This window comes from Vanessa tameamea, chromosome 7, assembly GCF_037043105.1.
Source record: "Vanessa tameamea isolate UH-Manoa-2023 chromosome 7, ilVanTame1 primary haplotype, whole genome shotgun sequence".
NCBI classification, from domain to species: domain Eukaryota; kingdom Metazoa; phylum Arthropoda; class Insecta; order Lepidoptera; family Nymphalidae; genus Vanessa; species Vanessa tameamea.
Window position 1 is genome coordinate 6,867,459 of NC_087315.1, and position 23,851 is coordinate 6,891,309.

Here is a 23,851-nt window from a genome sequence, read left to right on the forward strand (position 1 = left end):
AAAGCGCGAGTGCTAATCCTTAAGCCGCGTTAAGGGCTTGCGCAAACCTGTCGTAGGGTCCGGGCTTCATATTGGGCGCGTCTACATGTCAAGGTAAGAGCGACGCCGCGGCGCCTTCTGCTGTAAATTAATTCGCGCTGCCATGTAATTGGATCTGTCCGCTCCACCCACACTAGCTCCTCTACATTCCACAAAAGGCACGTATTAAGACGTACACGCTTGGTCTTTTTTAACATTACTTACGATTTGTTGAACAGTTAAGTCGTGACAAAGAAAAATGTTGCTGGTAAGGGGCAAGTGCAGAACCCCATATCTATTAGGTTTCAAATTTAAATTATCAATGAAATGAAAGTTACAGAATATTTTATATTACTTTAAATTTATAACTTATAAAAGTAAGTTAGGACAATGTGATATAGAACTAGTTAAAAATAGTACCTAATTGTGTATGGGGACATCTTGAGGATTAGATGTTAGAAGGTTATGTATGAATATGGTGCCCTTACTTACTTAATACTTAGATAGAGTATAAAAAAATATACGAGACTATTAGACTAATTGTGATACTAATACAAATTTAATATAGATAATGATTATTATTGCCTAAACGTATTCACCATAGTACTTGCATAAAAGGTTAGTGCATAGTTTCACAGCTCATTACGGAAAGTTGAATTGGAAAAATGCGTCGTGGCGGCTTCCCGGCGCAAATTGCTCATTACTAAGACTTCCTCGAACAGGCTTCGCTGTATTTATGCAATCGTCGCCATAGCGATGAACTGGCTTTTGAGCCGTCTCGGATATTTATAGCTACAGTACTCATATTATTTTTACGAGCTTGCCGTCTTCATGTTTCGTCATAGAACGACGTAATATATTTTTTCGCTTATGATATGTATTACTTTTTACTTATTTTATTTAGCATTAGCATTATGACAATGGCAATGTAGTTAATTTTATGTCATAATAGCATAAACGAAAACATACACTTTTGGTGTCTTAATTAAATACTTAAATTAAAATGTATTGTATATTACCAGAAAACGCTTTAAGTGACTTCATATTTTTTGTGGTAGATAAGTCAATATTTCAACAAGTGACAACTATTTTATGATACCAAAACATTTATTACACGATTTAATGTAAACTTTGGCCTTATTACCTCCGTTTATCGCAATTTACAACCTTTATTAACATGTTTTGTACTCTTTCGTAAGACAATTATCGTTCACAAGCAATGAAAGTGCACGCAAATCGTGTTTGATTATTTTTGAATATTAGACCTATTATCTCAACACATTTAATATTCCATTAAAATCATTCTAATTTAATTATTTATCACAAACTAAGATAACAATGTTAATAAGTGGCTATTTATTTTAGTCGTGAGCTAAACATTTCGTAAATACAATCGCGTGTCAAAACTCGTTTATTTGACTCAACAATAGCAACGTTCACACTCACCCATTAAACAATACATATCTATCCATCTTTCAACCTTTTAAGGGGCGTTATTTTAGTTAGAACATGCACCGGCACCTATACTGTGTCACTATTAAGAAACCTGTTACAAAAATTTAATTTAACAATAAAACACAACGGTGATGCCCTTATGTGGTATTTTGGATACAGAATGAATACATTATGTATAATAGGCCATAAATAGTGTTCATTTTTATCGAGTGATATGATAATAAGCACCTACATAAAGATGTTTTTATTGACTTAATTCTCAAGGGAATTTGTTTTATTTAGACGCGATGTACTTAGTATTATGATCTTCTCTCGAAGCACGCTAACTCTAGTTATTTATTCTTAACATATAACAAAAGTCATAGTAGTCTGGAACTATTGAAGACTTTATAAATAAGACCCGTAAGCATTCCGTAAGACGTAAAATTATAATACCCATGTTCACGATTAAAGGCGAGCAAAACCAGACCCGAATTGGAACCCTTTTTTCAACGCGAGGGAGTTTTAAGATTTTTTTCATCGTCACTATGTTCAAGGAGAAATCTAAAAATGACAGTTACGATTTATTATATTATGACTAATCGACTTAATATTTTTTTTAATTACTGACATACAACGCACGCCTAAACCGGTCAGTTTAACGTGATGTAATTTTGCATAGGCATTCTTTGTGGAACATAGGTGAGGACTTAAAAAAAAATCTAAATCCATCTCCTATTCTGGAAATTCATCATATTTGGTGTTAAAAATATGAGAAACGGTGTTTGGGCTTCTACTTAAGAGTAAATAATACTTGTTACCGTGATTTTCTGATAATATAAATATGGAATTCGATATTTAGGGTACAATTGATATAATTATTAATTAATTAATTGAGTAAAAGGCAGTCTTTTGAAAGTCCATTCCATAAAGGGGTTAAATTAGGGATGACAGTTTGTATAGGAACTAGTCATGTTTTAAAATGGAATATAGATGATCGCGCTTAAAGGTGGGACACGAAACCCTGGAATGCCATCTAGTAAACCCATCGATTTTGGACTCACGATATAAATTTTAGTGAACTATCTGCTATTTATTTATCTAAGATTTAATGAAGAAATGTAATACATGAGACGGACTTAATACCCAAGGATATTTAGGATAGCGTACATACGCACCTGGGCAAGCGTATGTTAATTCAAGTACAGTAAAAGCTCTTGGAGTATGTACATAATGAACTGGAACCTTCCAAAATAAAAGGAAAGATGCCATGCAATAGTGAAGATTCATGAGAAAGGGAGAGGACGCGTACTCAGTCGCCGATACACTCAAATTGATAGATTAAAAGAGAAATAAACGCAAAAATTTACAAATAAATGAAATAATAAAAGTATGTTTATAGTTATTTCAAACTATTATTATTATTTTATGTACCTAATTATTATAATAATATTTTCTTTAATTACAAGTCGACTTAACTCTTATTATAATATGCTTTTGAAAGCGTTACTAAAAATGAATTATTTCAGTTGGTACTTGTCATAAAGGCTTGTAAAGTTCACAGGGTCGCGAAGAGATGAGAACGTCGTTCTTAAAACGAATGAGATTGGGTCAGCTGATAGCCTTCGGACGTTATTTACGATTCTTTTCAAAATTCCAATCAAGTTCATTGAAATACGTGAACGAATTAGCTTATACATTTTCAATTTAAAAAAATATGAATAAAAACAAAATCAAAGCATTATTTTAATCGTAAAAAGAATAATAAAATAACGTTATATAATCTAAATTAATAACTTCAATGTTGATTATAAGTTCGTTATCTTATATATAATAAAATAAGAATTATTTTATAATTATTTAATTATAAAATGATAACTGATAACTATAAAATATATTTCAAGATTAATTTATATTCTTCTTTGTCCTGCTTAATTATCTAAATGAAATATTTTGCAACGAGTATTGTGATTAATTTTCCATAAACAAATGAATGATGATTACAAAAAGATGTTGCTTATTTTTAAATTACCTTGATCGAAAGCTCATCAAGGCTGTGTAAGGTAATTTATTTTATTACACCAAATGATCATTATCGTATCAAAAGCAAATCGAAACGCATTATCTTCCGATTCTTTTTTCCTTGTTTTTCTACTCTAAAAAGGTAGTACATAAATATATGCAATTATAAAATGGCAAATGCAAATTTTAGAGCCACATCAATGATAAAGGTAAAATATATTTAGGCCCACCTACTGAAAAACAGAACTACTTACTTTCTTGTCGGTCAATTGAGTAACTACTGATCTATGGTAATTTTTCCAAAAATTGACATCATGTGAAATATAAAGATTTGAACTTCCTCGCGATTAGAAATTAAAAATTGATAATTCAAAATTATACTGAAAATAATATTTCATTTTCCAAAGTGTATATAGTGTAATTTTTTTTGTGCATTATAATAGTTGTTCATCCCGACTTTTTATGGGTAAAATACATTCGTAAAATTCAAAGTGACCTATGTGCTTCACCAGTTTCCAATCCTTTCATAGTAAATGTCCATATTGCGAAAGGAGTAACTATGCTAAATTTTAAGTCAATTGGACCCACAGTTTCAGACATCCCATCGTATGATTTAATCACTGGTATTTCGCTTATATATATAAAGAAAACCAAACGCCTCATATAATAGTTTTAATAGTATATGAATAAGATTGGTCAGAAGTACTTTAAGAAATATATCACAAGATTTATGCTATTACTAGACATGTAATTTAAACAATCTACTAAAAAGTATTTCCTTAAAAGAACTAAACATAGTTTTTTGTTTTTGTTATTTATTATACACTATATCTAAGATATTCGGCAAGAAATTAGTCAAAAATGGCTGGGTAAAGCCTGTTTTAGTAGTAAACAAAAGCGTAAGGAGCGACCAATTACTTTAAGCTTGACATACGGAGACATTTCTGTATCTGTGTTGGACGTATGTTGGACGACTACAAAGTACTACCTAATAGTCAATTATAACTTTTTTAATTACTTCTTACGTCTGTTTCGGAGATCCTATTTGCAGACCGAAAAACTTAATTTGTGCATATTTTGCAGCGGATACTCATCATAGAATTATGATGATATATCATAAGACATTTATGAATGCAATCAAAAATGTCTAAATCACATCTGAAAGTTGTTGGCAAGTCAACATAAATACTTCAAAATACACGGAAATTTGACAATATTTTTAACTCATATTAAAGCGGTAATATATAATGTAATTCATTATACGTAATCGTCACTTCTACCTCTCAGTCTAATTTCAAAATTGTGAATGTATCGACTGACAATCAGAGTTTTATATGGAAAACAGCAACACCTAATATGGGGATCTTAAACGTTATTACGATATTCGTGTGCTTTAAAATTGTTCAATTAATATCAGTTATTAATAAACAAACTTTTATTGGAAATATAAAATCATAAAATAATTATAATGGCAATGTCCTTGATGTAACGAATATTTTTATTTTGAAATCGTCAAGTATAACTATTATATACTGTCGGTGATTGAGCCGAGTGCCAAATACATTGTCGTTTTGCTCCTTGTTATATAAAATGTATATGTATATGGGGATGTAAGGGGGCGCAAACTACACCTTGGCGCTCCAAGCCAACCTCACCTGCCCGTGGTGCATCCTGCCGATCAGCAAACGAGGCTCTGGCGACCGACTGATGGCGGTATAACCATCGAAAATAGGCGTAACTAAATACCACAGGCCGGTAACGGGCAGCAGCGTCACCGGTGCGAGAAGTTGCGTCCTGCGATCGCCAACCCGCCTGCCCAGCGTGGCGATTATGGGCAATACCTACAAATGCTGAAAACACGTAAGCCACGGCCCCCAGTTCCCGGCGGTCCCGCTATTCCTCGTCATGGTGGCGACGGTGGTAACGGCGGGACGGGGGGTGCTAAGAATCACCGGGCTACGGGAGGCCACCACAACCGACTGACCCTGGCGACGTACAACGGACGCACGCTACGGCTTGACTCGCATCTAGCGCAACTCGAGGTGGAACTTGGCAAAATTAGGTGGCACATATTGGGGTTATGTGAAGTCCGTAGAGAGGGAGAGGACACCGTAACCCTCGAATCGGGCCACCTAATGTACTTCCGAGAGGGAGACCAACAATCCCAAGGAGGCGTTGGGTTTCTGGTTAATAAGTCCCTAGCTGACAACGTTGCGGAAATCTCCAGTGTGTCGAACAGGGTAGCGTACCTCATTATAAAGCTCACCGAGAGGTATAGCCTCAAGGTGGTGCAAGTGTACGCACCGACCTCGACACACTCGGACGATGAAGTGGAGGAAATGTTCGATGATATATCGAGGGCCCTCCACTCCACCACGAAAACCCACTACAACGTTGTCATGGGGGACTTCAACGCTAAAGTGGGAGTACAGAATTGTAGCGAATCGGTAGTAGGACCCCATGGATTTGGAAGTAGAAATCATAGGGGGCAAATGCTTGTCAACTTCCTCGAACGGGAGGGGCTCTTCTTGATGAACTCCTTCTTCAAGAAGCAGCCCCAAAGGAAGTGGACGTGGCAAAGCCCCGACACTATGACCAAAAATGAGATCGATTTCGTCATGACGGACAAAAGGCACATATTCAGAGACGTCTCAGTGATCAACAGGTTCAATACCGGTAGTGATCACCGACTTGTCCGAGGCTCTCTGAATATCAATTTTAAGGCCGAGCGCGTCCGTCTGATGAAGTCTACACTCCGACCATCCCTGCTCCAAACCATTGCGGGATATGAAACGTTCCAGTCAAACCTGGAGAACCGATTCGCTGCCATGAAAACCACAACAGACGTAAACCAGAACCTCAAAAATGTAGTGAGAATTCTCAGGGAAGAAGGCACGAGATTTTGTAGCATGCAGCGTAAGGGCAGAAAGTCCAAACTTTCGGAAGAGACTTTAGGGCTACTGAAGAAACGACGTGAAAACCCACCTGTCACTTCGTCCGAGAAACGGCAACTAAACCAAGAGATCAGCAAGCGCGTACGACACGACCTCCGGTGCTCCAATACTCTTACGATTGAAAGAGCCATCGAGCAGAATCGGGGGTCTAAGGTGTTCGTGCAATCTCTTGGAAGAAGCCACCTGACGAAGTTGACCACAGCAAGTGGAGAAGTCGTTTCTTCCAAGCCGGCAGTTCTTTCGGAAGTAGAGGACTTCTACGGCCGGTTATACGCATCGCATGCATCTCAACCTGATCCCGAAAATGAGGATCCTCGAGCTACATTAACACGCCATTTCACCGAAGACCTGCCAGAAGTCAGTATTGGCGAAATCGAGATTGCTCTTAAACAGCTTAAAAATGGAAAAGCCCCTGGAGAGGACGGCGTTACAACAGAGCTATTGAAAGCAGGAGGTAAACCCGTACTGAGGGAGCTCCAGAAGCTTTATAACTCTGTCCTCTTCGAAGGGAGAACTCCGGAGGCGTGGAGTAGGAGTGTGGTCGTCCTGTTCTTCAAAAAGGGAGATAAGACCCTGCTGAAGAACTATCGACCCATATCCCTAATGAGCCACATCTATAAGCTGTTTTCAAGAGTGATCACGAACCGTCTTGCGCGAAGATTCGACGAATTCCAACCCCCGGAACAGGCCGGATTTCGGAGCGGATTCGGCACCATAGACCACATCCACACAGTGCGGCAGATTATACAGAAGTCCCATGAGTATAATCGGCCCCTGTGTCTTGGATTCGTGGACTATGAGAAGGCCTTTGACTCGGTTGAAATCTGGGCTGTTCTGGAGTCCCTGCGGCGTTGCCAAGTTGATTGGCGATACATCCAAGTGATGAGATGTCTCTACAAGGCCGCCACCATGTCCGTCCAAGTACAGAGTCGGCAAACGAATCCCATACCATTGCATCGAGGAGTGAGACAAGGGGACGTTATTTCCCCCAAATTGTTCACTAATGCAATGGAGGACATGTTCAAGACGCTGAACTGGAAAGGGCGTGGCATCAACATCAATGGCGAGTACATCTCTCACTTGAGATTCGCAGACGACATCGTCATCATGGCAGAAACGCTGCAGGACCTACAACAGATGCTGAATGAGCTGGCTGATTCTTCTATGCGCATCGGCCTACGGATGAACTTGGATAAAACCAAGGTCATGTTCAATGAACATGTTCTACCGGAACCGATTGCGATACACGGTACCGTCCTCGAAGTTGTTCAAAAATATGTCTACCTCGGGCAGACATTGCGATTAGGTAGAAACAACTTTGAGGATGAGTTGAATAGAAGAATTCAGCTAGGTTGGGCAGCATTTGGGAAGTTACGACGAATCTTCACATCGTCGATCCCACAGTGCCTTAAGACGAAAGTCTTCAACCAGTGCGTCCTACCCGTCATGACATACGGAGCCGAAACGTGGACACTCACGACAAAGCTGGTCCACCGGGTTAAAGTCGCTCAGCGTGCTATGGAAAGGGCTATGCTCGGAGTATCTCTGAGGGATCGCATCAGAAATGAGGTGATCCGTCAGAGAACCAAGGTCATCGACATAGCCCACCGGATTAGTAAGCTGAAGTGGCAGTGGGCTGGCCATATTTGTCGTAGAACCGATAACCGTTGGGGAAAACGTGTTCTAGAGTGGAGACCGCGTCTCGGCAAACGTAGTGTAGGACGTCCTCAGGCACGGTGGGGTGACGATTTGCGCAAGACGGCTGGCAGGAGCTGGATGCGAGTTGCCGAAGAAAGACCACAGTGGCGTGCATTTGAAGAGGCCTATGTCCAGCAGTGGACGAATGCGGGCTGATGTGTGTGTGTGTGTATGTGTATATAAAATGTAAATGCAATACAAACATTCATTGTATTTTTATTATTGTTTCCATTCTCCGTTTAATAACTTATATCTATCTACCCACTTAACCTTATTATTGGCTCTTGGACATTTATGAAGAACTGAAAAAGTTTTTATTGCATTAATAAAGAATTATAAACGACGGCTAAAAATAAAATACGTAAATTAGGTCTTACTATATATATTCATAGAATATTTATAGAACATTTTCAAAAAATTAAACAATTTATACAAAAACCAATTGGTCACAACTTTATGCGTAAGTGTATCTATTAAATAATAGTTGTAGCCCGCGGCTTCGCTCACGTTTCAGAGGTTGGTCGTCAGGTGTTAGGCATAAAAAGTAGCTTGAAACAAGCTTGAACTCCAAGAAGTTCGTTCCTTGGAGTGCTTGAACTCCAAGAAGTTCTTCCTTGGAGTTCAAGCTTGTTTCATACCCTATAGCACTCAAGAATAATAAAGCTTTCTAGGATGGAAAACAATTTAGAATTGTGTCGTTAGTTCCGGAGATTACCTCCCAAAAAATAAATTTTACCAACATTAGCATATGTAGGTATATAATTTTTTTTATACTTGTTCTAAAAGTGACCGCAAAATCTATATAAATTACAATTAGGTGAGTATTATATTATAAACACGTGAGCATCGTCCTTTCTTACGGTTATCGTAAAAAAAAAACGCAAATAAGTACACGTTTCTTTTATCTGCTAAGTTTACTTATGACCTATAAGTGCCAACCCGTACACGAAACGAAACTGATGACTACACCCAGTCATATTTTAAATTTCTCCTTCAACTTGAAATGCCCGATAGTATTGAATATTGATCCTACTTAACCGTTGAGCAAAAGCCACTAATGTAACTGTAAATAACTTACATGGACTCAGACCAACTGGACTTCTCTACTTTTACATAGAACTTGTGAACCTAATTTTTTTACATTTTAGAAATAACCTAGTACTGGTTCGTACAACAGGAAACTGAATAAGTAAAGTACCTATATTAAATTTCCTTTTGCGTACGGAACCCTAAAAACGTTTAATTTTAAATAAAATTAATCATAGCATAGATTTCAATTTTTAATTATACCTATTATTGTATTTTCAAGTATGATTTTATATTAATCTCATTTGTATATTCAAAATTGTCTAAGTAAGTAGTTTTAATTTACCATAATATATTCATATTCATAATTTATCATACACTACACATACATCATTCGGTTGCAATCTGTGTTTGTCAGCACAGTGATTGAGAATGTAGCTTACATTGAAAGGTTTTGGCAGTCTTATGTCATTCCTCCTTGTAAATGATTTTCCGTGCAGATTGGTTGCATCTAAATATATTAAGGTATAAATTCCCCATAGTCGGCTTCGACGACACCTACTTTCAGATACAGTAGCTGTATTTCACCCTGTCCGAAATTACGCAGCTAGTAAAACTGATATCTACAGCCCACAGTTGAGCAAAAACTTCCTCTCTATTTGAGGAGAAGTTATGGAGCTTATTTCACCACGCTGGTCTTTTATGTAAGATCCAACACATGGTTTGCTCACGATGTTTTCCTTCACCGTCACACATCAAACACAAATTAAGCAAATGAAAATTCAATGGTGATTGCCTGGCTTCGAATCCACAATTTTTCTTAATACAAAATTATATTATCACACTAAGCCTCTAATCTTGATTATGTATAAATTACTACATATATTACATACATTATAAGAGGATCCAAGTTAATCATATCCACTAAAAGCACTCTTTTCTCATAGTATTTATACTATTTATCTCTATACTATTTATTATAAATAAGATAATCCGATTAACAATTCTTCACTATGTTCATTAAATAATTAGATATTTATGTATGACCCAATTTATAACACAAGTGTTTTTTGACACAGGTTGAAGGTTAATAATGTGGATAATGATAATTTATGCGTTGCCGAAGAGGTTCTTTTTGTAAACGCGAACATTTATTGTATCTTGTAAGTAAACACTGCAGTCAAAATTAAAACTCAATTTACAATAAAAAAAAAACTCCAAATGTAATAACGTGTTTACCGATTATATTCCATATATATTAATACCCTATTACAAATAAATTGTAAATTGTAATTCGACTTCATTTACTAATGTTAAAAAGTATCTATGGACTACAGTTAGGTTACGTTTTGGTATTTCATTTAAAATTACTTACATATTTAAAATTAGCTGAAAAATTCATTTTCCTATATTTATTTTCGTATACTTATATTTACACCATAACTTCACACGAGTAACATAATCTAAAAATAAGTGTAAGCTGGTATAATAGTGTTAAGCTAAATTGTATTATGCAGGTGAGTCGCATTAGCGAATTCAAAGAATCTCTAAAATTTATCTACATACAAAATCGCCGCCAATAAATATAAAAATTGTGTCATATGAGATGTTAAAAACAAACCCAATACCGTTATTAAAACTGGTCATATACCTTAGGTTTATAATGCTATATCGGCCATACAAATAACATATTATAGTACCCACAAAGATTACGGACGACCTGCGCATGCGCTCACCTGCTATGATTTATGCCCTAGAATAGGCATTGTACTGTCACAGCGAACAGCAAATATAAACTTATGAACCTAGTCTCAAAGGCATTCATGATAAACAAATCCCGTTTTTAAAATAAACCTACTGATCTAATAAGTAATTCTATTTAATAATAAATAAGTATACTCTTTAGTAGATAAATAAAATTGTAAATAGGTACGTACTAGGATTACTAGGTAATATTATCCGCATTACATTGTGTAGCAGCATTGGCCATTGACATTTGACATGTAGTACGTATTTATGGATGTGATGGTTGATAAAATAAATTCAATTAAATTGATTTTTATGTTATTTAGAAAATTATTAAAAAATAATTATATTTTTTTTAAATGAAATATTACCTCTGCCTTAAGAATACCGCGACAATCGAATCGAATAGTCTTCGGCATTCCTGTCCCTGGCCCCAGGGCCAGGACTTTTGAAAGTTAACTTGATATTAGTGTCAAAATCAGGGTTCGCGGATATATATCAGCGGTATCATGATATATATCAATTGATTTTTTCCTATCTTCTGAACAACATTCATAGATCTATGCTTAAGGCCTGACTCTGAATGATTACTTTTTATGATTAGTCGATTACAAATTAATATTAAAATAAAATTAGTTGATTTATCTCACAAACAAATGAAGATATAATAATAAAAGGTACTTGTTTTTTAAGTGTTCATTAAAAATTTCTTTCTCAAATAAATACACTAATTCCTTTTTTACTTTTTTTTAATATAAAATGTAGTATTTCGACACTTGTATTATTTTACAAATACTTTTCACATTTTTAAGTGTTTACAGAATTAAATTCGCTTCGTTTTCTTAGCCTGGATATATATCAGATATAAATTGGATATATATAAAAAAATCGAATTTTTGATATTTATTATTAAAATCGGATTTTTTCGAACCCTGATCAAAATAGCTTGTCACTCATTTCATAGGAATTCTATCCATTCTCATCACTCCACCTACCGAATTCAGAAATCTTATTTGAATGTATTCGCCTGTCCTCTATCACTATACCGAAAAATCCGATTGTTACTTACATTGCATTCTATTAAAATACTAGCTGTGCCCGCAACTTCGTGTGCGTTTGAATATAACAAAAAGTTATTGTTGTAAGACTACAACTATAACTTTTATAAATAATTTAGGCAAGTTACTCCATATTATATCAGCTATCTGCCAGTGAAAGTCTCGTCAAAATCGGTCTAGCCGTTCCAGAGATTAGCTGGAAGAAACAAGCAGACAGACAGACAGAAATTAAAAAAAAATGTTATTTTGGTAGATATAAGAGAAACTTTGCAGTCGCAAGTATTACCTGTTTTTCATCATTACAATTGCCATAAGCTTATTCTATTCTCTACTTCTAGGTCCATTGCACCTTCATCCTGAATGAGAGAACGTATCGAAAGTAGGAATAAACTGCTAGAGTACCACCCTTAGTTTGTGCTATCGGAGAAAAAGTGTAAAACCGCCGCAACGACATAGCCTAAAATCTTTCTCTCCTGTGAAGGCAGCTCACACAGGAACGATAAAAAGCTCTCATCTCAAGATCTACTATCATTATACTTATTAAAATTAAATGCAGTAGGTAGCGGTAGAAAATTTACAAGCTATGCCTGCACAATAATATGAGTGCGAGACACTGGTAGTTATTACTATTTACTATAGAGCATTATTGTGTTAATGTATAATAATATAGATAGATAGGTGGATTGGCGAATGGGTCACCTGAAGGTAAACATTCACCACCACCCATACATTGGCACTGTAAGTAATATAGAATCTCTTCTCTTACACTATGAATACTTCAGCCAGCTTCGGAACTAAGATGTATGGCCATTGTGACTGTAGCTACACCGGCTTACCCACTCAGTCCAGCTTTCAGTGACTTGAACGAAATTCTGCCAACTAGATCATAGATTTTTAATGAAAAAAAGTCATTTTTGTTAGCATACTCAATGCATTTCAGTATAGAAAGTTCTTAAATAATTTACAAGCACCAACTATTAATGTTCGTCCCTTTTCTATTTGTTCTTTTTTTACAATAGTTGAGCCTCACAAGTTTACTACAATCTTATAACTGCATGTATAAATATTCATATTAACTTTTAGATAAAGAATTTTAGGTAAATAAAATTAAAGATTTCAATTTGTATTATTATTTAAACAAAAATTCCAAATATCTGGTTTAGATGTCCATATTTTGAAGAAAGTATCTCTTGTTTCATGCCAATTTTTTTTATATCTGACAGCTTTTCTTTTCATATTGTTATATTCAATGTTACACAACAACTCTTCACCACAAACACTACTACACAAGGTTTTTTGTTTGAGTAAAACCTCATGAAATTTCTTATAAATGTTGTATTTGCTGATACATAAAGAACCACTAAGAGAATTTGCTTTTTTCTTTGTTACTCCTAGTTTTTGACCGTGAACAGCTACTTCTGTCAAACTGAAATTTAAAAGATATTTTTTTTATTTTAAAATTGTATCATGAGTACTCATTTAGCTTTTTGGACAAAACTAAATATTAAATCAACTTTATAACTGTGCCAAATTTCTGTTAAACTGTAGTTCACATTTGATATATTGATATATATGGATTTGCTGAAATAAATAGGCTAAATAACAACCAAAAGTATGTAGATATATAAATTATTATACTTACTTTTGACTTGTTTTAATCCAAATAATACTTCCAGCAGCTGGCCTCATTTTATGTTCGCCTCTGATGTCAGGAAATATTTTTGAACATCTGTAGAATTCAGGAATACAAGGAAGTCTCTTTTCAATAGCATTATCACATTTTCTCTTTAAAAGAGCTCTATGTAATGATATATCACAGTATGGAACACCTGCACCAAATATAAAATACCTTATAAAGATTGGTTCTGATAAGAGAATGTCCAGTAAAGCTCCTTGTATTCCAACATGTATCCACCGAGCCATTTTATCACTGCATGAAACTGATAGAGTCCTGTCACCCCTTCCAGGTTTTGTTCTTACTTGTCCAAGTAAATGGTAGTTTACTCCTGGCATTTTTGGATCTTGTTCTGTGTTAGGTAGACATTTTGCTCCTGTTCTGTGAATATCTAGCTTTTGTCTTTTACTTTCAATATGACAGTTGTCATTCTGAGCTTCTCTTTTACTAGATATAATCATATAACCAAAATCATCTTCTTCACCCATTTTGGTCATTATTGATGCATCCCCACAAGGCATCTGTGATGAATAAAAAATAAATTCTATATTATCTCTTAATCTGAATTTTTCTTCTTCTTTATGGAATATGGATTGTTTGTTTTCTATAGTGTTAATTATATTTTCATACAAATATATCAAAAAGCCGCGTCGTGCAAAAGCTTCGGCATGCGAGTCGTTTAAAATATTACCTGCAGGAGACATTTTTGAGACTCCAATGCATTTAGACCCAGTGCCTAATGAAACAACGTCGAAAGTAGTACTAACTTTATCATATTGTACTACACAAGATAGTACGGTCCATTCATTTTCTATAGGTTTACCTGATTTTGGAAGTTTTTCATACAAGTTTATGCATTTTTCAGCAATGGAATCGACACATATGTTCGGCATTTTAGGTCCAAATGATAAATATTAAATTCATCAGTATTTCTAAATTTTTTTCGAATGTTGTGAACTATTTAGAACTTGGAATTTTAGTAAATTATAAGAATATAGGTAATAGGTAATTCAATTCTTAGTTTAATGGGTTTTAGTTGTGCCACAGGGCACAGATTATTTCGCCAATGTCACGTAGGAGTAATAGGTAATCATTAAAATAAAAACAATGTCAACTGTCAAGTGTAAAATTACCTTTGACAGCTGTAACTGATGACAATTGACAGAAATATTATAGGAAAATTATAGTTTTGCTGACGACCACAGATTACATAACCTTGCTGATAACCAAAACGTAGTCGTCACAGCATTACTCTACTGATTACAGTTAATTTAATAACAACAAATATCTTAAATAAAGAGAATAATTAGTGTATTCTGATTTTTCTTTATTCTGAGTAAGCAAATTTTAACCTATCCATATTGGTACATACCCGATTGGAACTTAGCATTGGTATAAAATGTCAATTATTAGAACTTTAATATATTATATATAATATGTGTTTTATATATAATTAAATATAATAAATAGTACTAAACAAAGTCACTCTATGCCTCTGCCTGTATCTCCGATTTCTTCTTTTAAACCACTCAAAAGATTTTGATGCGGTTTTCTCTAATAGAATAAGCAACAAATGAAGAAGGTTTGTTTATATAATTTGTAAATATTATAATAATAATTTATTTACATAACATGTTTTTTTTATAGATGTTATAGTATATGTATCCTTTATAATATAATATACGTCAACCTTTATATACAAGCAAATATGTATAATATAGGAGGTTAGGGTAAAATAATAAAGAGCGCTTGGTTGAATTTAAATTTATTTCACCAAATGAATAAATATTTTAAGAGACTCTTAAAGAAAATATTTAAATTGACAATACTCTGAAATAAAACTTAGTGGCCAGTAGCAGGAAACTCTTTTATAGTAAAATACATACAATACTTTTTCAAGAGATTATGTTTTGCCTATAAAAAATAATTTGATAATCCAACATATATAAATTAAATGTACAATTAATAGATATAATTAAATAATAATCAATTAAATTAAACTTAAATAAAATAAGTTAACTAATTTATCGTAAAGTAAAATTTTACTCCATTATTTAAACAATATTTTAATAAAGAATCATCGCGATATGTAAAATATCACGTTGTTTCCTTAGTAAACTTACCAACATATTTCAATTTACGAAGAGCAAAATCAAATTTACTTATTTATGAATTGAGACAAAAATGAGTTTACAGCTTTAATTACGATTACATCATAGGCAATGATAGTTTTGGAATCAGGTACAACTAGTGCTTTGTCATCGGCAAACAAAACTCATTGATGTTTTGAAATATAAGGTAAAAATCATTAAATAATATATAAGATAATTTAAATTTGTATGGATTGACTGAACGTTGTTTTGTCCAAAAAACTAATTTCGTACCTTCTAAGGCACACTCATAATAACATTTATATATATTACAAGTTAATAAAAACCTATAGGTTATTTGCGAAGCAATTTTTCCCAATTTAATATCCTTACTTAGTAATATTTTAGAAGATATCACCGTTTGCATTACATGCATAAGATTTGAAAACAAAATGAACTACATGCAATCAAATATAAATATAGATAGTAAAGTAAAGAAAGCGTGTAAATTATATACGTATGTATTAGAGCAAAATGCACCAGATAATCCATACTTCCATACTATTATTATAAACGCGAAAGTAACTCTGTCTGTCTGTCTGTCTCGCTTTCAAGCCAAAACTACTGGACCGATTTCAATGAGATTTGGTACACAAATAGTCTAGAGCCTGAGAAAGGACATAGGCTACTTTTTATTTGGAAAAAGTGCTGTAAAGGGTTGAAAAGGGGGATGAAAGGTTGTAAGTTGTGAAACTATCATTTTTAGAACTAGAAGCATAAAACTTATACTTTAGGCTGTACACTTATAAACTAACATATCATGACACCCACAAAGGAGCGAATTTTGGAAGTTCTACCCTAAAGGGGTGAAATAAGGGTTGAATGTTTGTATGGAAATCCGTATTTTTTAAGTTCGAAACATGAAACTTTATTTTTGGGATACTGATTAAAAAGGAGTAGATACTTATTTAAGTGTTTCTGCATATTATACCCCTACGGGGGTGAAATAAGGGTTGATAGTTTGTGTAGAAGTCCGTCCTTTTTTAAGGTAGTCACATGAAACTTTATTTTGGGATACTAATTAAAAATGGGTAGATATGTATTTAAGTGTTTCTTGATATTTTACGCCTAAAGGGAAAAAGTAGGGGTTGACTTTTGGAAACAGGTTAGTCTGGAAGTCCGTCATTTTGAAGTTAGAAGCATGAGATTTTATATTTGTGCCACTGATTAAAAATGAGTAGATACGTATTTAAGCGTTTATTGATATTTTAGGCCTAAAGGGCAAAATAGTTGTTAACATTTCGTTTACAGGTTAGTCTGGATGTCCGTCATTTTGAAGTTAGAAGCTCGAAATTTCATTTTTGGGCTACCGATTGAAAATGAGTTGATTCGCATTTAAGCGTTTCTGGATATTCTACCCTAAGAGCTGAAATACACACCAATGCGGTATACAACACATTAACGTAATATTTTAAGTTAATTTGTAAATATATTCATATTCTACGCGAGCAAAGCCGCGGGTAACAGCTAGTAGGTAATAGATGGCAAATGCAATAACATTTTAATGCATGGAATAACATAAAAGCATCTATACATTTTCAGTTTCAATGGTGATGATAACGAATCAAAATCGTGCCGGACTCACATTAGCACGCGGCACGTTCCGGTCGCACGGCATCTGATATCCATGTAATGCAGCCGTAATGCTCTCTCAGTATTTCATGTTATTACTGTTTAGTAGTATTCTTGGCGTAGACAAGTGATATCAACAAAGATTGCAAAATCGTTCCTACCGTAGGTAGGTAAGCGAAAAGAGGTAGTTCCTATATACGAAATATGCTCATAGTAAGTTTATTTTTATTAGAGTTTTGTAATACAACTTCTTCGGCATACCATCAGAAATTTTTTTTTCATTAAGCATATTGATGCAATATTTTATTTATATTACCTCACAAGCTATCAATCTTAACTACGAAGATTGTAAGAACTACTTAATATTTATAACAATTTACGAGCGAGCTTAACATGGTTTCCGAAGGCCGGACCGGTCTTAAAACCACTACCCTAGCCTGTGATCAATTAATTCCATACTTACAAGGACATCTTTATGTGTCCGCTGATAACGGTTGTATATATGCATGAACTTGGTGGTAGACTAGCCATCTCTCAACATCGTATTAACGGTCATATAACCTTTTCCGTACCTCGTATATCATACTTACCTCCAACTTAAAACTTGACTCATTCTAATAATTTTAAACTTGATATGGGTATTCTAAACGAATACCCATTGCGCACAATCCATATATTATTACTTATTTCTCAAAGCGTATGGACATTTATCTTCCAATATTAAAGTTATTTTATTATTTTATTCGGTAGGTTATAAAATAGAACGAAAAGGGACAGTTGAATGCATTTATAGTAGCAATAGTCAGTATTTCAAGTAGAAAACACTATTTGCCGAACTAATGCATTAAGGGTGAATTATTATTACTGCTTAACTTAAAGGCGAAGAGCAGGTAGTAATGTTCCAGCATCACTTAAACAAAAACTTGATCCAATTGGCTTAAATTATTTCCACCAACAATTAGTAATTGGTGTGCAATATCCGTGCTCAGGTTTCGCACCACCTAAGTAGCGATGCCCAAGCTACTCTCCGAATACTGGTGACGGGGCAATTTTGTAGGCGTCATTGCCGCTGCGGCCGTTAATAGCGGTCGCATTAATAAGATTGCGCGTTGAGCTATAAAGCCGCCATTTGTCATATCCATTAATTTTTAGAGCAGCTCCCTTAGCTGTGGACATTTCAAACGTTCAGTATACAGTTACAATTTCTATAAATTACAATGGAAGATAAAGCCAAACGGGCTTCTTGAAAGCTGAGTGTGTTCAGCAAGAAGAGTCAGTACTTCACATCGCTCACCGCCTAAATCATGGCACATTGATTACTACTCTTACTTTTAGGCGGGTGTTCCCCAATATAAGCTTCCTCTATTTAACATAGTGCAAAATCAAAGTATTCTTTATTCAAGTAGGCTTTATAAAAGCAAATTTGAATCGTTATGACAGTGTTGAATAAAATGTAAACTTACCACTGGTTCGGAAAGTAGATTCTACTGAGAAGTACCGCTCAGAAACTCAATAGATACTCTTTTCCACCATTTGAATGACATAGTATAGTCAATAAAGTAGAATTATATTTCTATATGTCCTGTCTAGAAATCAATAAATACTAAGTCCACACTTTTTTTTTTTAATATAATCTTGTATTGTGTAACTTGCATTGTTTATTATTGTTTTATAGAAACGACGAACGAAACGAAATGCGACCCGAATTATCGACTATCAAGCTCTTTCTGACCACTGAACAGGTCGATCCTTTGGCTTTGCATATTGATTTTGGAGCACTCTGCGTTTTAAGCTGTATTTTCGGGGGTTATTACTATGATTTTTTAAAATTAATTCCGGTAATTATTCTGACGCGATGTTCGATTGTGAGTAAAAACTATATTTCACTATATTTATACATTTTTATGGCTGACCATTCTCTATCACCATCTTTCGCCAGAGGTTTTTCTGAACTGATATGACTTGAGAAACTTTCAGGAAAAGAGACAACTAATTGCTTAAAGGTCAGCAACTGCAAGTCAAAGGTTTTACAGGTGGCTATGGGTGGTGGCTGTGCAGTCGACTTAACTGACTTATGCTATATTTTGTTGCTGACTATACTTATAATAATAAGAAAATTGTATTTATTTTATTTAAATATTTGACAAAAATATGTCTTTTATTTTATTCCATATAAATTTCGCTGAGCATTACTTTACGTTTATTTTCTATAAAACACCGATAAAATTTGATTTCAGTCATTTAAAGTCTACGACTTTTATCCAAAGCTGTTAATACATAAAATAAAAAAATATTATTTGTCAAGTTGACAATTGGATAACTCTGATGTTCCAAAATGTCACTTTGATATTTTAAAGTATTGACATTAAAGTTAATATTAATACTAATAGTTAACGTTATAAAAACTACAATTTAAAGCATTTATAACGTTAAATTAAAATGGGCAATTGGAAATTAGAAGTCGGCAGAATGGCTATGTACACGTCATTCCCAGTTGCTCTATTTTTTTTCTTTAACCAACCAACCTATTTCGAGGAATGGGTAACTAATACTAAACGCCAAATATTTCCACCAGAAAATAAGCAGGATCGAGAAGCTATACAGAAGTTAATACAGGATATGAAAAGGAAACAGATGAGATCAATTGAAGGAGAGTAAATATCAACATGATTATTTTAAAATTTTATAAAAATAGGTAATTTTGTAAATATTTAATTAGAGTAATTAACAATTGAAACTTACTTTTATTTTAATTAACATTAAAAAACATTTCCTTTCCCTTTCTAATGGTAGTATCACCAGTAAATTCTTGTATAAATGTAATAAAATGAGCTAAGTATTTTGTTGCGTGCAATTTTGCAATGACATTGTCATAGTTTCTAGAATTGAAAAAACTATAAAACATTTTGCAAGTTGTCACTCTAGATAGTGAATTTCATAATTATTTACTATCTTAAATAATAAAAAAGATATTAATTACTGTTTTCCAATCATTTGAAGAGGTATAATTAGATTTATTGCCACCTTTAAGCTATACTAGTAAACTTCTCTCATTCAACTTTATAATTAAAATTATTTTACTAAGTTATGGTAAATAAAGGTATAATGTGGATTACATTACAACCATTGCCTAAAATTTTGAAAAGGTGCTTTATAATGACCTCTGTTATAAGAATATGTACTCACATAATGACTGACTGTAATGAGTGATACCAATTAAATAAAAATATGAACAACATGTTATAAACATTTTAATAACAATAATTAAATGACCATCACAAAATATATGATACAAAAACCATTAATCGAATTTCATATGTCTATTTTTGTACTGATAACTTATTATTAGTCCCACTAATAAAGATAAGAATGAAGGATATAAAACATATTCTACACCAAGAAATTCCCCGACCATCCCTGCAATTATTGGTGCAACTACCCCGGACAGAGACCTAACACTGTTTGAGGCACCTATCAAAGTTCCTCTATGATCCCCATGACTTCTCTTCAATACCATTTCTAGTGTTACCAATCTGCCTACTGCATTACCTATAGCTAATGGAATTAATAAAATAGAATACATAATAACATTGAAGGATAAACATATTCCTAGCAATGATAAAGTAGTAAGGAGAAATACATGGTAATTTCTTAAGGTATAGCCCTCATCATGACCATAAAAACTGTTTATGTAGCCAATAAGAAAACTAGATAATGCACCTATGACTCCTTGTACCGAAACTACATAGCCAATATGTTTAGGAGTGAGGCCAAATTGAGTTTTTAAGTAAAGTGCATAACTAGAATAGTAGACTCCCATAGCAAAACTATTAGAAGCTTGAAACATAAATATTGTCCAATACTTTGACCATTTCACTTTTGACAATTCTACAAAAGATTGTTTTGTACAAGATAACAAAGTGGAAAAAACATTTTGTGATGAGCTTTTGTCAGGCTTCCTTTTGGCAGGTGTATTAACATTTGGTAGTAGCATTGCAAGACCTGAAACATTTTTTTTATTAAAACAAGACAATTATCCAACGATACATATGTTCTATATTAAAAATAACTAACCTGCATTAATTAAAAAACAAATGCTCACAACTCCACCAATAAAACTGAATCCATGTATAGGGTAATCTTCAACAATGTGTCCACCAATAACGGGCCCTAGTGTTATTCCCATTCCTGATATAGCAGCCATTTTTCCATAAATATTAGACTGCTTTCTTTCATTTTTCTCAAAATCTGGTACTAGAGCTTTTGTCAATAGCTGTGTTTGTTTAAATAAACCTAAAAAATAACATTGCATTGATAAAGATGTGGGTGATTGATTGAAATTATACCTATATATTTAAATATGACTCACCCAGAACTGCTCTTACTATCAAGATAACTGCAATTGAATTTGTAAGTCCTAGTATCAAATAAGCTATACTACATACCAATAATGTTAAGATAAGTATTTCTTTGCGGCCTCTTATATCACTTAGGCTGCCCTGAAAGCAATAATATATTAGAAGTAAAAGCTTGTAAAAACAACAAATAATTTATATTATGCAAACATATCTCATTTATATAAGCATTTTATATTTCTCCTTAAATTTTTATTATATGGATGGATGTTTATTATTTTAAAACATTTTAAATAGTTATGTCAATACTTACAATTAAGGGACCTGACCCTAGCTGAAAACCTGCATAAATTGAACCAAGAAGACCAATGTAAATGTGATTACCACCCATTTGACGTACATGGTTAGGAATTAATGGCACTATCAGACCTACTGCTAGCAAGTCCTGAAAATTTATTTATATTAATTTAATATATAACCATAATTAATTAAAAATATATATATATATATATTTTTTTTTAAATTATGTTTGTGCTTATTCATTAAAAAGCTTCTCGGGATAATAATTTTATCATTTTATTGTCAGTCATTTGCATTTTAAGGACACAGTCTCCAAACTTAATAAATTGTTCATTAAGTTTTGAAGAAGAATCCGAGAGAAAAAAATTTGAATAAATCTAATCAAAAATCTTATTCTTTTGTGTATTTATTACCAATTTCTATTTATTAAAAAAAATGCATACCAAAAAAGCCACAAATTTTAAAAGAGGAATTGTATAAGACATCTTTAATTGATTATATTAAAAGCACACTACATTTCCAAGTTGATTTGTGACATAAGTAACAGGTTATTCATTTCATATGCTGACATTTAAACGTGTTCAATGTTGTGCATTCGATTCAATAAACTAAATTTGGTAAAAAAAAGTGTTATCATTATTATTTATAAATTATTATTCTTCGATTCAAATGACATTCGACGTTGACAGCGACGTTTTGTGTTTTCGTTCTGATAAATTTTGACACATAAATTCATCAAATACCAATTATTAAGATTTATACAGTAAATATTTTTAATTCATATTTGTATATATTTAAGCACTTAATTTTATCAATTCTTATGTTAATAAAATTATTACGTATTATTATATTATATTTATTGATAGTTATTGTCGCAGCACAAGTTGTTGACCCATAAGTGAATTTCAAATCTTAAGGCAATACACGTTAGGCTAGCGAATGTTTGAAATATATTTATATATATTTGCAATTTCAACTATTTTGTAGTTAACTGTTCTTTATTGTTCGATCAAATTGCTTTTTGTTACTTTTTAGTTTTACTATATATATGTAGTATTTTTCTTACCTGCTTCTGCTTTACCCTTTGATCATATTATATGTATAATTAAAGGGTAAAGCAGGACGAATATATTTTTTCTAAAGTCGATGAATGAATAACTAATCTGAAAGTATAAAATAAAAAGTTAAAATATTGAAACTTGAGGGTTATATTTTATAAATTAAAAACAAACTAAATTTAAACGTACAAACAGAAAGATAAAAAATGACACGCACACATAAACTAAAAGATAAAATAGAAAAAAAGTATGTATAAAATTATCTTCCCCACCAACTTAAGAGCATAGTTTGTAAGCGTGGGAATTTATTTTAGAACACACACATAGGTACTTCCCAATAATACACTTGCATTGTGCAGTGTATCGTACGCACCCCCTAGACAATTAGTTGCTTGTTTTCGTTGCAACGAATAAATTAAATTTTCATTGCGCGTTCATAACGTAGGATTTATAAAAATACATTTATTTATGAGTAATGTATTAGCTATAAGGTTGTCACTCGCAAACACAATTATAAATTATTTGTTAGCATAGGATGCGGTCAGAGTGCATTAAGATGCCTCATATACATTATGATTTTTATTGATTCTACTGCTCTCCTCTAACTAAATTATTATTTTCTGGATATTTTAAGGTTGGTAGGTATAACGAATTAGGGCATTAAGACACATTAAATAATCACTTACTTAAATTTTATAAATAAAAATAATGGAGGTAAATATTAATCAGTTTTTTTTTTAATTAACTAAAAACTAAAGACATAAATCTTCTTGGTTAAACAAGTC

The 23,851-nt window shown here is 33.2% G+C and overlaps 4 protein-coding genes across 5 annotated transcripts in view; 2 read left to right on the forward strand and 2 right to left on the reverse strand.

Moving 5' to 3' along the window:
- Positions 1–3,158: 3,158 nt before the first annotated feature.
- Positions 3,159–23,851, forward strand: part of LOC113401217 (signal recognition particle 19 kDa protein) — a 232,267-nt gene continuing 211,574 nt past the window's right edge. Inside the window, exon 1 of the mRNA XM_064215468.1 lies at positions 3,159–3,164. The gene's annotated coding sequence lies outside the window, so the exon portion shown is untranslated. The remainder of the gene's footprint in view (positions 3,165–23,851) is intronic.
- LOC113401256 (tRNA-specific adenosine deaminase 1) lies at positions 13,064–14,646 on the reverse strand. Of its 2 annotated transcripts, XM_064215430.1 has the most exons (3): positions 13,806–14,646; positions 13,599–13,685; positions 13,064–13,382 (listed from the first exon to the last, which is right to left on the reverse strand). In XM_064215430.1, exons 1-3 carry the CDS (start codon positions 14,522–14,524, stop codon positions 13,073–13,075), a joined length of 1,116 nt encoding a protein of 371 aa, XP_064071500.1. In that variant the 5' UTR covers positions 14,525–14,646; the 3' UTR covers positions 13,064–13,072. The 2 variants fall into 2 exon arrangements, with proteins under 2 accessions (XP_064071500.1, XP_026496877.2); XM_026641092.2 differs by having other exon boundaries at positions 13,599–14,641.
- Positions 19,728–20,090, forward strand: LOC113401181 (protein PET100 homolog, mitochondrial). The gene has a single exon (XM_026640993.2). The coding sequence runs from the start codon at positions 19,793–19,795 to the stop codon at positions 20,009–20,011; it is 219 nt and encodes a 72-aa protein (XP_026496778.2). The 5' UTR covers positions 19,728–19,792; the 3' UTR covers positions 20,012–20,090.
- Positions 20,614–22,679, reverse strand: LOC113401218 (major facilitator superfamily domain-containing protein 9-like). The gene is made up of 5 exons (XM_026641041.2): positions 22,452–22,679; positions 22,022–22,153; positions 21,723–21,852; positions 21,428–21,646; positions 20,614–21,355 (listed from the first exon to the last, which is right to left on the reverse strand). Exons 1-5 carry the CDS (start codon positions 22,491–22,493, stop codon positions 20,655–20,657), a joined length of 1,224 nt encoding a protein of 407 aa, XP_026496826.2. The 5' UTR covers positions 22,494–22,679; the 3' UTR covers positions 20,614–20,654.